This window comes from Hibiscus syriacus, unplaced genomic scaffold (assembly GCF_006381635.1).
Source record: "Hibiscus syriacus cultivar Baekdansim isolate YM2019G1 unplaced genomic scaffold, ASM638163v2 tig00111743_pilon, whole genome shotgun sequence".
In the NCBI taxonomy this organism is placed as follows: domain Eukaryota; kingdom Viridiplantae; phylum Streptophyta; class Magnoliopsida; order Malvales; family Malvaceae; genus Hibiscus; species Hibiscus syriacus.
Genome location: NW_024063167.1, coordinates 1,165 through 18,970, shown reverse-complemented (window position 1 = coordinate 18,970; position 17,806 = coordinate 1,165). Strand labels below are relative to the sequence as shown.

Here is a 17,806-nt window from a genome sequence, read left to right as displayed (position 1 = left end):
TAAAACTATACAATTATGATATGAGATTTGACTGATCAAATTGATTTTGTATAGGATTGTTCAATCTTAAATTATATCAGATGCATGATCATGAAGCAAAAATTGTGTCAAATTATAGTAAGATGATATAAATTCTGAAACTGTTATGATTCAAAGAAGGCAGACTCCTGAAGTTGCAGACATTGATTGCAAACTGCAAACCTTAATTGTTCATCACATTGAATTGGGTGATGGGTAGGTGTGTTTTATGATCAGGTTTCTTTGTAAACAAAGAATCTTCCAGCTCATCAAATTTATGTGTGTGTGCAATTCAAACTTTTGCTTTCCCTTTGGGGTTAGATGGATGGAAACAAAACCATAATAACGGCCGTAAGATTTTATGTTACGATAATAAACTTTAAATATTTTATAGGATGAACTTATAACATTCTATAAAACAAAAACAAATTATTAGTAAAAAATAATTAAAATATACAATAATTTAAAATTTTCAGGTGATAATTATTCCGTTAAATTCATTCATGATCACCATGTCATTTATGCCTGCATCTCATAAGCCATGCATGTGTGTTTCCTCCTCGTATTTATATAACATATTGTGCTCAGAAATATTAAGAGACATATCCGACAATCATATTAAAAATGAAAACCCTAAGATTCGACATTTATAAGGTAAAAACAAACAGGCTATTGGAGCAACAAGTTTAACCCAAAATGTACCTTTCCAAGTAAAACTTTCTTCTCTATTTCTTAATTACACATTCCTTTGATTTACCTTCACCTAATATCATTTGCCATAAACCATTTATCCTCCTCAGTCACATAGTGGAACAAGCATTCGGATTCTCATCATTGAATAGGTGGTGAGGAGGGTGAACAGAGACCGGGTAACCGGGGTAACCTTGCCCGTGCTGGTGCCCGTACCCGTATCCAGGGTAACCAGGCATGTACCCAAATTGGGGTTGAACCATAAATTCCATCCTGGCCCCTTCCATCTTGCCATTACCACCACCACCACCAGTAGTTGCAGCCTGATTTACACCATCTCCGGCACCACCATTTCCACCTTCTTTGTTCTTCTTCTTCCCTTTGCCGCCATCACCACCCTCGCCACCCTCTTTTTTGCCACCTTTCTCTTTCTCTTTCTCTTTCTCTTTCTCTTTCTTAAGTGGCACGATCTCAACATTCTTCTTCAGTTTGTCCTTCAAAGTCTCAGCCAAGGACTTAACATCCATAGTCCCCTTAACCGTGACCAGCTCCTTCACCTTGTCTACTTTCAACTCATGCACGCCTACAATACCGTCAAAAACCAAAACCCGGAAATTAAAACAGGATTTAAACGCTATTATAGTGACAGAACTGTCAGAATTTATGCTAGCTTAAGAGGGTCATCACCTTTAGTATCGGCGACAATTTTGCGAATCTTAACAGTGCATCCCCAGCACTGGCAGTACGGTTGCACCTTCAAATCTGCCGTCGTTACTGGGGCCTGAATTGAAATTATTCAAATAAAAAAAAAGAGATTAAACATCAAGAAATTAAGTTTTGAAAATGAGAAATAGAAAAATGGGAAACTGTATACCTCTTTGGGTTTTTTCTCTGGTTTTTTACCATTATCATTTCCAGAATCTTGATTTTTCTCTTTCTCAGCTTTTTTCTCCTCTTTGTTTTCATCTTTCTTCGGTTGAGGGGAAATGAGGTCAACTTTCTTCTTGGTTTTCTTCACGAGTTTCTCTTTAATGGCGGTCGGATCCACAGCTCCGGTTACCGTCACTTTGTTTGAGCCGCTCTCTATTGTAACCTTCTCCACCCCTGCCATTAGGAAAACAGAGAAAAAACACCCAGAGTAAACAATTGGAAAACCAAGTAACAAAACGGAAACTTAAAACGCAAAAACGATGGATCATACCTTGAACTTCACGAATGCATTTGAGGACTTTGATAGCGCAACCGTCACAAAGACAATCAACTTTAAAAACAATGGCCGATGAACCCTTTTCCTTGTTTTCTCCATCCCCTCCTTTCTTGTTTTCGTTCTTTTTCTGCAACAGAGACAGAGAAGAGAGCAACAAGCAGTCAGTGGAAGATGGAACGAAAGTTACGAAGCAGAAATAGAAGAAAATGAAACGGCAAAAAGAGATAAGGAGAGTAATTTGTTGATAACCGACCTCTCCCATTGTGAATCAGAAACGTTGTGATAATTGGTTTTTTACCGAGTAAAAATAGAGGAGACGAAGGTACACAGTAGCGGTATTTAAAGAGCGGAGATGGGATGATGAGTGTGTTAAATGCTGATATATGATGATCAATGATGAGTGCATGCTCGGATGGGTTTGAAATTTTTTTGAATTAGTTTTTTTTTTAATAAAAAACTTTCTTTTTTGAATTAATATTCTAGGGTTTTTTTTGAATTGATAATTTTTAATCTATATTATGTACTTATAATTTAATATAGATTTTAATGCATCAAAAACAAAAAATATATATAGAATGCTTATTTATTTTTTAATTATTTAATTTTTGTATAATTATTTACTCATTATATTGTTACATTACAATATTGTTTGTTTTATTTATTATTTTACAATATAAAAAATAAAAATATAACAATTAAACGTGACACAAAAGTTTACTTATTTATCGTATATAGTAAGTGGACTAATTTTATTGGCAAGGCTTTTGCTAATTATTATTTTTAATATATTTTTATAAGTAATTTATATAATAATTTTTTTATAGAATTTATATAACTATTTAAATTTAACAGGAGAATAATTGTATCATCATTCATCTATTCACTATATGAGAGAGACCTCTTTTATGTCATTATTGAATATTGAGACCATATTGATTTTTTTATACGTACCTCGATTTCTTAAGATTTTATTTTGATAAATCCAACTTTGATTTTAACACTCGTAAAAAGATGGTGATTAGACAAACACACGCATTCGATCTTTCACGTAGGGAATGTATAAATTCTCTTGAAGATGTTACACTAGGGTTCGATCTCTTAATAAATGATCATGTTCTAACCGGTATGGATGTTAAAAGATTACATGATGTATGTCAAAACTTGTTTAGAAGACTATGACAAGTACTATGATGGTTGAATCTACTTGACATAATTAAAAAATTGATACACTAGAATAGTATCGCTATGAAGATGTGACAAAGATACTTGTTGGGATACACATTTCGAAGATTATCGAGAGAATTTTATTGCTCGATAAGTCTCGTAATCAAAATGCATTTAATATGATTACGGTAAACTTTATACAGTTTGGGTATTGATCGTTTTAACATTTTCTAGAGAAATGTGTAGATCGATCAATCTTAACAAAAAGGCTATTGACGAATGCATTATACTTTTATAATCGTGGTGTTGATATCAAATATTTTTCTTCTTTTATTTATTTACGTCGTAATCCCATTTCCTCTCATCTTTAAGTAATATAATTTTTTTTACGAGTAAGTAAATTATTATTTAAATAACAGTTTTGTTTCATTCTCTCTTATTCAAATATAATTTGATAATTCTATTTATAAGTACATTATCTTCTTCATCATTTGAAGATTATGTTTAAGTTCAGAAAATTTTATCTCACATATGCTCTTTTCACGAGAGTAAATAAATACAAGTATTTTTTTTAATCGAGGTTCCATCATAATTGTGATTTTGTATGATATTTTTATAAATATAAAGTTTGGTATATATTTTATATTAAAAATAATATATTTATTATTATTATTGTTTCTCTCTTTTTTACTATATTTCTTTATTTTAATGACATTTTTTTATTATTAATGGTGAATATATGCGTTGGCACCCAAACTTGGCATTCAGGTTTCATTTGAAACCCAAGTATTTTTAAGTCCAATTGAATTTAGTTTAGGATTCAATTATGTATATGATTCTTTTCAATCATGTGTCTGAATTCGACTTTTCAGTTCAAATTAGTGCATGAATTTGATTTTTTTTTTAATTCAAATAGGTAGTTACAATTTTTCCAATTTAACCAAAAAAATCAAGTTATGTATCTACTTGAACACAAAAAAAAGAGTCAAATACATTAACCCTTTTACTAAAAAAACTTATGTACTAAATTGAATCTTAAAATCAAATTTAAATGCCTAATTGGATAAAAAAACTTAAGTACGAAATTGAAACTTGAAGCCAAATGGTAATACCAAAGTGTACATTAACCCTTTTACTAAACAGCCACACAAATTAATTGTCAAATATGATCTAATCAAACATAAAAATATTTTGGTTCAGTGATTTTAAATAAGCTACAATTATAATTCTTTTAACTTGTGAACATTTTTACCATTCATAAAAAAACAAAACAATAATTACTAAAATGTCTACTTGTAATTTGTAAACATTATTTTCCAATTATTATTTTTTTGGAAAGTATCTCTACACCCATGAATATCAAATTGGTGAATTGAAAATGTTTGTATCATTAATGCTTGATTCTCTGGAGATTGTTCTTCTTAATTATTCATAAATTTCAACATTATTTCTCAAAATGTTGTTTTTTTGGAAAGTATGTCTACACCCATGAATGTCAGGTTGGTGTGCTGAAAATGTTTCTATCTTTAATTTTTGAATCTTTTGAGATTATTTCCCTTAATTATTCATGAAGTTTTTTCTTCTTGGATATTCAGACCCAAAATAATTGATTATAAACTTTTTTTTAGGTATTAATCATTTGGCCCGAACATTGCCGATGTGGACCTCTATAATTTATATCCCCAAGGCCCAGGTTCAAACTAACATCTGAATAGTTAGTTTGTGATCCCTAATTAGAATTATTACTTATAACCCAATTATGTATTATAACGTAATATCTATTCAGGGTTTTCTTATTCGATTGATAACACACATCATGTATATACAATCGTTCGAACTCAACACTTCTAGCGAGAATAGCTTTTCCTTTAACCATTGAAACCAATTGATGGGTTTTTATTAAATCCACTCAAGTTTGATTATAAGAGAAATATCATAATATTATTTATTGTATAAAAAGTTGTTGTCAATGGGCGGCTGAAGAGTTGAAACAATAAAAAAATAGTATCAAGCAGATTGGATTCTTTTTAACCCTTCAGCCTTCGAATATATCAACACTTGGTTGATTTTCAGAATTTATCCTTCGGATCTTCACCCAAAAAATTATTTTTTGCAGTGAGAATTTCCACTATTATCTTTGTCTAGTCGAAATAAGATTGAGAGAGAGACAGAATATAATAGGAATAAATAAATATATTATTAAAATTTTCTGTAAATATATGATCGAGGATTGTAAAAAGAACAATTATGAAAAAAAGACAAAAACAAAAAAACAAAGGTAAATATTAACTTTATTTGATGTTTGTGGCCCCCATATGCAAAAGATGTACTCTGGTGGATATCAACTTTATTCAACGATGTCTCCGTTGTTGTCGATTTCGTACATGTTCCGTTCAGATTTCGACGGGGCCAATTTGGACGGTGCGCAGCGGCCGCCATGAACATCTTCAATTCTGTGGTCACCACACCACACGAAATAAAGAAGTGTACCTTACTTTCTTTTCTTTTCTTTGATAAATAATCAAAATGCCAATAACATAAAACCAGTATTTCAAAATATATATAAGCATGTCACCAAAATAAGACGTGTACCTTACCGTATTATAATGACTCGAATTTGATCAACTATGTTTATATTATAAATGTGTGTGAAACAATTTTTTTTTTATTTAACAGATATGTTTATATCACGATTTTGCTGTAATGTCGAGGAAAATACTACTTTTTATGTATCATAAGTTTTAAAAGAATCTTATTAATTTCTTGAACCAAATGGTCTATGTAGTATATGAATTATTATTATTCTTTGAGGATTCGAGTTTGAACATTATAGATGTTAGAGGTGCGAGCGTTTAGTGTCAAAAGATTAAAAATTATCTTTAAATATATATTACTTTATACTTACTCTAAATTAATAAAAAATCTTATTAATTGAGACTATTAATATTAGACGTGCATGTCCATTTAAGTGAAAGAGAGAATATATGGAGATCTCCGCGCCTCAATTCCTCTTGCCTTTTTCCTTTAATGACAACAGTCCAATCTCAAGCCCACGAGGCATAGTTCCCTATTCAAGTGAACTTGAATACGTGGCAGCTTGTGATTAGTTACAGCTCCAAAGCCCACGTGCTCCCTAGGGTTGCATCACGTGGCCTAGAACCCCACTTTGTTCATAAATATCTACTTGGGTTAATTGCACTACACACACTATATTTCGGTCATATTTTATATTAGTCCCTGTACCGATAAGATCATTCAAATAGGGATAATTGAACTCTTTCTTAATCATTGACAACACACACATATGTAATCACAATTGCTTGAACTTAAGACTTCTAGGGAGAACAACGCCCTCTTTAACTACCGAAATTCTTCATTTTTCTTTTCAAACACATCGAAATGAATATTTTTAACATGCGAGATCTAAATTAACTTAACGTCGAAACCAGCTAATGTATTAGAGAAAGGACTTAATTAAAAGGCTTAGAATTCTAAAATCAATTTAAATTTTTATCTATGACTAAGGGATCTATAATGCAATTTGCTTTACGTAAGGCATTAAATAATAGAGGCTTGACTTGTGCTTGTCATATCTTTCATCTGTAATTATTTCCCTAATAGGTTCTCTCTCATGGTTAAACTATCAAATCTGCCTTTGCCCTTTGTTTGTCCGATTCTTTCTCTCCTCTTATAAATATATAAATACACACACTTTGATTTACAGTTTTGCAAGGCTTGCTAAGATGTAGCCTTCATCTGCATTTGCACCTGCACCTTCTTGCGTGTTTCTTCTTTTATTTTATTTGGAAAAACAAAACCATGTCTGTCTCCGGCGGAGCAGATCATGTGTTTCCGGCGGCGAAGGAATACTTGAAACCATGCCAAGAAGGTGCAGCTGCAGCTGCAGGTGAATGCCACTTCTACAATGGCAGCTAGGCTAAACTCCATGAACCCTAAATATCTTTGCAATTATACTTTTACCATATATATATATATATATATACAGTACTTAGTTATACGTTATATCAAACCTGATCAACCCAGGTCTGCAAACTTTTTTCCTGGTAAGCTCCGATTCATTAATATTTCAGCTCTTGTGACTTTCTGGTTCTTTCTCAATCAACTTTACAAGAGTTTTTACAACAACATTTTCTAATCAGCTCATTGTTTTCGAAAATATTTTAAGCTTTAGTATGAAAGATGAACAGCTACACATGCAGCCTGCCGGCGCAGATGTCGTCATAGCTTTAGCGGACCACAGAGAGCGGAGGTTTCGGAAAAATTTCATCCAGGCCCTGAAAGTTTTGAAAAGTTCCCTTTAGGCCCTTCATTTTTTTGAAACTTTCCATTAGGTCCCTAAATTTTCATCGATATATATATATATATATATATATATATATATATATATATATATATATATATATATGCAGTTACATTTTAATTTATTTTAAATCGACACAGTCAAAATCATTTTTATGTCTATGACTTAAATGTTTGCATTACAATAAATAGGGTTGTCGAAATGATTTTAAAGTTAAACTTTTACGTATCTAAAATTAATTTTAAACTACAATCCTTTGATATAAGAATGCACACTTAATTAATAGTGGGAACATATTTTTAAAAAAAGTATTTTATATGGATTTTTCATGAATAGCTTAGGTCCGTTTGGTTTTAAAAAACATAGGCTATTTTAATTTTAATTTTCTTAGAAAATAGAAAACATCGAAGAAAACAAGTTTAGTTGTAAAATTAGATAATGATTTCTGAAAAATGAAAATAAAAATAAATGAAAAAAATGAAAACATAAAAAATATGTTTTCAATATTTTTATTAAAATTGTTTTGGAAATTTGAAATATAGGAAAACATGAGGTTAGGATTTTTAATTTAACTTACACAAGTTCAAACTATTCTAACAATAATTTTTTGATTTAATGGTATCTAAATTCCTCAAACTTTTTCCAAATAATCAATATGGTCCCTAAACTTTTTTACACTCAATGTGGTCCTTAAATTGATTTTTTTTAATAATTTAACTTTATAGTATTTTTATATTTAGTATATTGAATATCTTAATAATTATTTATATTTTAAATTTAAATAATACATTTTTTTAAAATTGAATAAATTCTCAAACTTTCTAAAAAATCAATTAGGTCCTCAACATAGTAAAGAAACCAGTTAAACATATCTACCACACTATCATTCATCGTGTACTATCACATCAACATTGTAGATTATTATATAAGCATTGTGAATTGTTGTGTAAGTGTTGTGACGGTTTGATTCTGTTGGTCAAAGGATTAAATATAATATTTTTCCAGTTTAATGATCACATTTATTGTAATTTTTTTCAAGGGATACACTAATTTTTCTCAAAAGTTGAGACCTTAAATAATACTATATATATACATAAATACATACATATATATATATACATATATATATATATATATATATATATATATATATATTTCTTGAATATTTTCTAAATTTAATTGATGTACAATATGCATTAACATTATATTCTTATTATAAACTAAAATAATTTGTATTATGAACTTATCAAATTTATTGTTTTATATTTACATAACTCACGTGTTAAATGTATGTAATTTAAATGTTTAATAACTATTTATTCATCTTTGTTTTAAAAAAATAGATACCAAATATATTTTCACCGTTTTATTTTTGAATTCAGGTTTTTATTTATATTAACTAAACATATTTTTTATTTTCCAAAAAACCAAAAACAAATTTATTTTCTAAAAATAAAAAAAACAGAAAATATTTTCTAGAACTAAATGGTTTACTTTGAGCAATTAAAAATGTTATATTTCAATAAGTTTAGAAAATACCTCCTTAATCAATCTAAAAAAGTTTTTTTAGTTTAAAATTAAATTATTTTTATAAATATGTCTATACATTACAGAGATATAAAAACCGAATGGATTATTATATAAAACATAACTAATTAAATTCAACAGCATAAATATTGACGAGGATTTTGACAACACATACATGCGCGCGCACATCTAAAAGTTTTATATTATTTGGTATTATGATTATATGATTATGATATATTATCAACAGATATATTCTCTCCTATTGGAACCCTAAAATTATTAACAGTTTACTCCTTTCTCAGTTTACTCCTTTCTCTTTTTTTTGGTTGTTGTTGTAAGTGACGGCACCAACCTTAATAATAGCAGCAGCCGTTAGTATTTTTTTCATCTATTTTTTTATATCATATCTTTATTTTTCTTTGTTTTGTTTACTTTTTAATAACTCTGTCTTTATGAAACATTTTACTATGTTTTTATAGATGTTTTTCTCTTCCTTTTAACACATTTTTTGTCAGTTGATCATTGTTTTTGTTTATTTTTTTTTCAGTGTTAGTTTTGACATTGCCGCAACTGATCAATATGACATTTATTTGTTATCATGCTGATCTTTCATACTTTGGACCCTCAGATTGATTTGGATATGCAATTTGTGTTTGTGGATAGTTTTCTTATGTAACTCTACTCTGATTTGTGGTTTATCGGTGGTCTTTCAGTATTTTCACCTCCTTTTGTGGTTTTTTTGCCGTTGCGGTCAAATTTTTTCGTATCTATATTTTTTTGAGCTTTTTGATTAGTTTTTTTTTTTTTACTTTTTCCTTGTTTGGTCATTGTGTGATCTAGGTGGCTAGTTTTTATATCAATGGTTATATGAAAATGTCCTAATTATATATTTAGTTTACGATTCTAGTAAACCTTCATTCTAGTTTTGGATATTTCATATTTTTAATAAAACTAGTGGCTTCTATAAAAAAATTTATTTTGTGTTTTTTTAAATTTTACACAGATTTGGGAACTTAGATGAGTAAAAATAGACGATTGAGATTACTAATAGGAAAGTATAAGATATTCACTGAAAAAAGACAAGAAGTTAAACTCAGTTGTTTATTTTTACTCATCCAACGATCCTAAAAATCATAAAAGGATTGACTATCGACAACGACTAGAAAGTGTTGTGTCAAAAAAGTAAACCATTTAAAAGTTCATTGACAAAATTGATGTATCTCTAAAAGTTTAGTATGACAGATCACGTCAACAATCGTTAGCCATGTCATCATCCTGTAACTAATTTAATGACACAATAGCCTAATTAAATGTAAAACTAAAGTTCAGTATTGTAATTGATAAAACTAAAAATCCAATAACATAAACGAGTCAAAGGACATAATGTAATGCTATCTAATGTAAGTTATCCTTATTTTTTTAGTAGAGTCTACATCTTAAACTTTATTAAAGAAGAAGGATTAAACATAAAATTTTGAGTTCTTTTTCCTACTTAAAAATGAGAAGGGTTAATTACACGGATGATCACTTATGTTTGTGTTTTGTCCACTTTTGGTAACTAATTTCAAAAAACATAAGATAGAATCACTTTCATTTTTATTTAATTAAGATGTGGTCACCCCGAGTTAACTGTCGTTAACACAAGTTAAATATTTTGATATAATCAAACATTTTGTCCCTATTATTTATATATTCTCTCAACTTAGTCATAATTTTAATAAATTAAAATAAATATAATCATCCAATCGAATGATGCCACATGTCATGCCAGTGTCACTCTTTGGTTGAAAGAAAACAAAGGAAAGCAAATTAGGGCAAAAAAGAGTCATACCTTTTTCACTTAGGAAACTAAACGTGTATCCAACCATTAAGCCAAGACCATTGCTTGGTCTAAAGTAGATAACATGGTGTATATATTTTGTATCTTAGTGTATAAATACTTAAATTCATAATATTTTATATATATTAACTTAAAAGTACTTTTATATTAACTTATTAAATGTATTTTATAATTTAATTAATTTAAAAAATTTTATTTTTATTTTCATTTAAAAATATATATGTTATGTTAAAATTTATTTAAAAGTATGACTAAATTGATAGAATATGTAAATAAAAGGGAACAAATGTGTTGTTATACCAACTATCACGTCACATATTATGTTAGTTGTTAACAACAGTTAACCTGTGATGACCGCATCTTAATTAAATAAAAACGAAAGTGACTATATCTTATGTTTTTTGAATCAGTAAGCAAAAAGTTGATAAAATACAAACATAAGGGATTATCAGCGTAGTTAACTCAAATGAGAATATGGTCGGCGAATAGGCTAAGGAATGCAGCCAAATAGTCCGTTGTAGGCGATCATAAATAGCATCTAAGGTCCATTAGAGAAGAAAAGCAAAAGTATACTACAGCCGGGGCGGGGGGTAAGCGAAGGAGAAAGGATGGGGGGAGGAATGGAGGCAAACGAAAACAGATTCATTGAAGATTGGAGCTCGGCAAGAGAGAATCTGAAACACAACTTCAGATGGACTCGCCGCAATTTGGCTCTTGTCGGCATTTTCGGCATCGCTATCCCCGTCCTTGTGTACAGGGGCATCGTTCGAGAATTTGTATTCTTCCCCTTTTCCATCTCTCTTTTAGCTCTATAGCTTCGATTTAACGATTTAGCATTTCATTTGTTTCTTGATATCTTAATATTTTTAATTGCATTTTTTATGTGTTTGAATTTGGGGTATTGGGATCTTGTTTGATATATCAGATTGGGTCTTCACGATTACTGTTGAAATTGATTGCCTGACTGCGACCATTATCGATTTAGCCGATTTCTGTTTATTGGGTGTCCGATTGTTTTCCTCAGGGTTTTCTAGTTTGAGAAAGGGATTTGAAAATTGAATATTTATCTGACTAAAATATTTTGGGGAGTAGATCCTTGGATTGGCTTGATTTCATTAACCAGTATTGATATAAAATTTTTATGCTGAGATGTATTGCTTCGGTAGAAAATTGTTAATGCACTATTATGTAAAAGAAAGTTCTTTTTGTTAATGGGATCATGTTTCTTCTTGTTCTAGACCATAATTTGTAAAATCTATTTGGGGCTGTGTGATTCTTGTCAAGATTGGTTGCTTGATTGAGACTATTGTCGTTTTAATCAATTTCTGTTTAGTTGATTCTGAATGATTTCCTTAGGGTTTCGAAGTTTGAATAAGGGTTTTGAAAATTGAAGTTTTGTCTTACTGAAACATTTTATGGAGTAAACCCTTGGGTTGGCTTGATTTTATCCACTACCACACTAAAATTGTTGTGCCGAGAGTATTGCTTTGGTAACAAAATTGGTAATGCACTAGTGTAAAAGAAAGTTCTTTTGTTACTAGCAATATGTTTATTCTTACTCGTGCTAGACCATAATCTGTAAATTTTTTATTACATCCTTTTATGCTCACTTTCAATTTTCTTTTTGTTTTCTCAAGCTTTTAGGCAGCTGATATAATTTTTCTTCCTTTTATGATCACAGTCAATTTTTAAGTGTATTTATATTACGTAGACTTCTCTTTTTATCCTAACATATGAATCCCTAACTTCTTGTACAATTAACTATTCGTATGGGGTAGGCCACTTGGATTTTTAAAATATAACGGCAAAAGTTGTCATAACTGTGCCCTAACTGTGTCTTGACACGTTATCTCCACACCTTGTAACATAAGCCTAACCAGCCATAGAAAAAAAAATCAACACTCATAACCGAAATATGTTGAGAAGTAAGAATACCCCAAAAAGCATGCTATTTAACATTGTAGTGTTACAATCAAGAACAAAATTCTTCCAATAGGACATATTTGATACATCTATATTTACCTGCTTTTGTTTAACACGCGAGGGACATAACATTAGAATTTTATTCTATTATTGTCTATGGTAGTTTTCTCATGAAAGAATAACAAATAGAAACTAAGGTTACCTATTCTTTGGTATTCACTGGTCAACCATAGCAAAGATTAAGACTCTGCTTTGTATGAAGGATGGAAAAGGTGGAGTTTGGAAAAATTGTTAATCAAATGGTTAACATTCATAATCATTTACCTACTTTTAAGCTTAGACACTAGATTAACAAATTTTCCATCCTTCATACAATTGAAATTCCCAAGGCTGTTTATGTCAAATAAAGTGGTGTGTTTTGGTAATAGGAGATTACAAGAATGTGGAGTTAAAGAGTGAATGCTTGATCTTTTACAGTAGGAGATTCCTTTTAATTCGGTGGAATTGGTTTAACAATTTCAGTTGTTTATTCCCATTTTTGTGTTGCAAGATCTTGTTTGATTTTTGTCGTGTTGTTTGCAATAGATAATTTTTTTTCGTTTAGATTCTCAATTATGCATTTTGTGGTATTGATTTGATAATTTTTCCAACAGCATATGCAGGATGAAGATAATGGTAGGCTATACAGGAAGTTCCTGCGAGTTATTCTCGGCGATGCTTGATAATAAAGTTTTTGACGAGTGAAAGTGGGTTTTGTATTGGACATTAAGTTGTCAAAGCTTGTCGCACTGTTCATCTTGGTCCTTATCATGTATTGCTCCTTGTAAGTTTCTGGTGCATTTTTCCAATCATGAATTGCTCCATGTTATGTTCAAATATAAGTTTGAGACCTTATGTTTCAATTTGATATACTTTGGTCCTCTAGTTTTATAATATCATTAGTTAATTCAAATCGTTAATGATGTTAACGATAACATTTTTGGTGTGGTACAATATTTATTTTCTGAAAGATAGAAGAGTGATTTTCATTAACGAAGCACCAATTACAATCAAACTATAAATTACAAACACACCTAGACAATGAAAATTTTCCAAGAAATAGATGGGTAAAAAGAGTTGGTAATAATAGATGGGTAAGTAGAAGGTGGCAATCTGTTCAAAGATAACTCTTAACTATTTGACATTGAACGCTCATACCCGTGTCATTTATAGTGCTCAAACATGATACCTCAACGAATAACAACAATTCATTTGCCATCAAAGTCGCTTGTTTTGTGCAAATTAATTATATTTTGAATACATAATAAATTTGGAGTGAGTATACACTTTAACGTGTCTAGAAGTCTTATTTGTTATTTTGTCAAATCTTATCAACATTATTTCTTATTAACTTTTATTTGAAGTTTAATTGTTTAATTTTTCATCATAATTATTTTCAATATTTTAAATAATTAAATTTAATAAAATGTGCATTTAAGAATAATTTATCAAAAGTTTTAAAAATATTGTTTTTATATTTTTATTAATAATAAATTTTAAATAATAACAAATCAAAATTAAAAGAAATTTTGATTAAAAATGTCAGTAGTGAATGATTTTAATAAGTAAAAGAGAATATCTATTTTATGAAAATACATGCCATATGTCTATTTAATTACTAGTATAAATAGAGATTAATTTTATCTAACTAAATAAAACCATAAAAGTAAAAAAATTTCTTTTTATTGTTAAGCTATGTTGTCATTTATTTTTTATTTTAGGGTAAATTACGCATTTAATACATAAACTATCCGTTTTGGTCCATTTTAGTACTTAAACTTTCAATTTTTTCAAAACCATATATAACATTTAGTTTTTGCTTCATTTTAGTACCCGTCGTTAAAAACTTAACACGTTTAGTGCCTAAACTATCAATATTGGTCTCTTTTAGCACTAAAACTTTCAATTTTTTTAAAAACTTAACGTTAAATTTTGAATGAGGTATAAAAATGAAATAAAAACTAAACTTTAAGTATGATTTTGAAAAAATTTGAAAGTTTAGGTACTAAATTGGACCAAAACTGATAGTTTAAGTACTAAACACGCAATTTACCCTTTTTTTAATAGTTTTGGATGATTATACGAGTAATATTTGTTCAAAATATGTTTTAATCATTAACAACACATACCTTTGTAAACTCAACTATTTGAACCAGAACTTAGTAAAACTCATTTTAACTACTCAAGCCATTTGATGGTTCCGATCTTCCTGCAATTTACAATTCATTTTAACGATAGATTCCTTATAAGGAGTGATAGAACATATACATAAACAGGACCCGGTCAATGTCATTCGGAAGATCATCCATGGCCATGCCATGTTTCTCCATCCAAACATTGAGTGAAGTAAAATGTTCGGCCATGTAATTGATGTATTGTAAGCAATTTTGTTTGTTCTAATCTTGTCTTCAAAGCCTAGTTTCCATTATTGAATGAAATGAATAAAACAAAACAAAAAGAGAAGACTATACGATTGAATGTCACATTTTATGTTAGAAGTAAGTCTTATGAAATTATAATGAAAATTTAAGGGATATAAAATTACAAAATGTTAAAAGATATAAAATTAAATTATAAATAAAAATATAAAAAATCTAAATTACGTGATAATTTAAAATTTTAAAAAGTACTATCATATTTTTAACATCCATTGATTCATCCTTAGAAGATTGTTAATTAATTAGGGTTGAGAAGGGGGGAAATAGCTTATTTACACCCCATCATTAAATTAAATTAATTTTTATAATTAGAGAATGGTTTTGTTGATAATCACAAATTTAAAAACAAAATTCATCTTTCAATTATTTTGTTATTGGAGACATTGGAGAGATAGTGGGGGTTAGTGGTTAGTTATATGTAGTAGTTATTATAGTTGCCTTTGATTGGTAATGAGAAAATTTGTATTTATATTATTAACACACAACCTTCTTTTCTTATCAATAATTTCATAAACATTTAATCAAAAAATAATAATTTCATAAACATAGCCTTAAATTAATTATCGCACTCTTGAGACTAAAATCATAAGTGATATTAAATAATTAATTTGCAAAATCAAAATTATTTTTCGAAATCAAAATTATAATTCAATTAAAAAGTTAAATTTATAATTTTTGACTTTGGTTAAAAATAGTTTGAGACGAAATTATTCATTTACTCTTGGTTTTATAAAAAAAGTAAATTACATATTTTATATTTTCAAAAAATACTTTTTAACAATACCATTAAATATTTAAATATTATCAAAATTTTCTTATTATATTCTTCATTTAAAGCAACACTGCATTAGAGATGGTTAAGAGTGGAAGCATGCAAAATCAATGGATTTTGTCCCCAAGTGGGGTTCTATCAAACTCTATATAAACCAAACAATATCCTAAAAGATTATCACAAAAAAAATGGGCTCAATTCTCTTTCAGAAGCTCCATTTGCTTTCCCTGTTTTTGCTGGTTTCACCATTCTCGTCTGAGGCTATTTCCCCAAGGCAAATCACTCCCCGTACCAGCCAGGCAAAGCTAGAAGCGGAAAAGCTCATAAGAGGACTTAATTTGTCCCCAAAAGATGATGCCAATGAAGGCATCAATGACCTTACATTTGACAACTCCCAGATTGTTGAAAGGCAATTTAGATTCCCTTTGCTCGGTTCTCCTGCTCCTTCTCTTCAGAAGTTTGCTCACCATGCTGGATACTATAAACTTCCACATTCTAAATCTTCTAAGTAAGCCTACACTTCTTAATTTCATGTATATATATTATGTTTATGCAGTGAACATTGAATATATACCTGTCATGGTTCTTATATGTTGCTTCTAAAGTTGCTAAAAGGATCTTAATTCTTTGCATAAAACTGGTTTCTGGTTATTTATCGATCTCTTTCTCGAAAATTCGCAGGATGTTTTACTTTTTCTTTGAGTCCCGGAACAGCAGCAAGGACCCTGTAGTTATTTGGCTGGCAGGAGGTCCAGGATGCAGCAGTGAATTGGCATTGTTTCATGAAAATGGTCCTTTCCATCTAGCTAAGAACTTGTCACTTTTATGGAATGACTATGGCTGGGACAAGGTATCTAATACAATCCCAGAATTTTCTTTGTGTTGGGAAAAGTCAACAAACGAAGGCTTGAAGGGGGCCGTCGAAATCAACAATTTCAGCTGGAAAAACAAATGCACATGGGGGGCTGAAAAACAATAAATGGGCAGTTATTGTTGAAATAGAAATGGGAGTATTGCAACTTTAGTCATTGCATTTTTTAGGGTATTTACAAGATTAGTCCTTAGGCTTTAACTATAAATACCCTAGCTCATTTAGTTTCAAAATCATCCCAAAACATTTCTTTCTTCCTATACTAGAGAGCTTTCTTGTGAGTAGTGAGTGTTTTGTAAACACATGTAAATTTTTTCTCTTAGTAAAATATCTGTAGCAGTCCGGAGACGTATGCACAATTGGCTTAACTCCGTTATCAATTTTTCGGGTATTATTTTTCCGCTTTTATTTCGCATTCTCACTAATCTGGTTATAGGGAAATTACTTGTACTCGGTTTATTTCCTAACAACTGGCATCAGAGCTTTTGGTTGTAAATTCTATCAATTTTTTGCGAGGTTACTATTCGGGTTACTATTTATGTGAATAGTGAATTTCGTGAATAATGAAATTCGGTCGGCGATACGAGTTTGTCGACGGAGGTGTTCTAATACACGGCGGTTCACAGAAATTGTCAGAAACGATCCAAACGAATCCATATTCGAGTGGGAGCGATGGCTGCAGACGAAGGGAATGTGAAAATTGAAAAGTTTGATGGTGCGGACTTTGGCTTTTGGAAGATGCAGATTGAAGATTTTTTGTACCAGAAAAATCTATATCAACCCCTCTCAGGAAAGCAACCAGAGGGCATGAAGAATGAAGACTGAGCTCTTCTCGACAGAAAAGCCCTCAGAGTTATCCGACTGACGTTATCTCGTAATGTTGCTTTCAACATAGCAAAGGAAAAGACCACGGCGGGTCTTATGACGGCTCTCTTTAGTATGTATGAGAAGCTTCAGCCTCAAACTAAGTTCATTTGATGAGGCGATTATTCAATT

At 29.9% G+C, this 17,806-nt stretch overlaps 2 protein-coding genes across 2 annotated transcripts; one reads left to right on the top strand and one right to left on the bottom strand.

Moving 5' to 3' along the window:
* Window positions 1-636: 636 nt before the first annotated feature.
* On the bottom strand, window positions 637-2,237 carry LOC120168992 (heavy metal-associated isoprenylated plant protein 3-like). The gene is made up of 5 exons (XM_039177232.1): window positions 2,169-2,237; window positions 1,910-2,042; window positions 1,583-1,812; window positions 1,396-1,489; window positions 637-1,291 (listed from the first exon to the last, which is right to left on the bottom strand). Exons 1-5 carry the CDS (start codon window positions 2,175-2,177, stop codon window positions 819-821), a joined length of 939 nt encoding a protein of 312 aa, XP_039033163.1. The 5' UTR covers window positions 2,178-2,237; the 3' UTR covers window positions 637-818.
* A 9,066-nt stretch (window positions 2,238-11,303) lies between these two features.
* LOC120168984 lies at window positions 11,304-13,597 on the top strand. The gene is made up of 2 exons (XM_039177224.1): window positions 11,304-11,543; window positions 13,344-13,597. Exons 1-2 carry the CDS (start codon window positions 11,376-11,378, stop codon window positions 13,410-13,412), a joined length of 237 nt encoding a protein of 78 aa, XP_039033155.1. The 5' UTR covers window positions 11,304-11,375; the 3' UTR covers window positions 13,413-13,597.
* Window positions 13,598-17,806: the final 4,209 nt, after the last annotated feature.

Coding starts and splice junctions, on each gene's coding strand:
- LOC120168992 (XM_039177232.1), bottom strand. Junction 1,813..1,909: donor ATGCATTCGTGAAGTTCAAG/GTATGATCCATC, acceptor TCCTAATGGCAG/GGGTGGAGAAGGTTACAATA. Junction 1,292..1,395: donor AATTGTCGCCGATACTAAAG/GTGATGACCCTC, acceptor ACGGTATTGTAG/GCGTGCATGAGTTGAAAGTA.
- LOC120168984 (XM_039177224.1), top strand. CDS start 11,376: ATGGGGGGAGGAATGGAGGCAAACGAAAACAGATTCATTGAAGATTGG. Junction 11,544..13,343: donor GGGGCATCGTTCGAGAATTT/GTATTCTTCCCC, acceptor TTTTTCCAACAG/CATATGCAGGATGAAGATAA.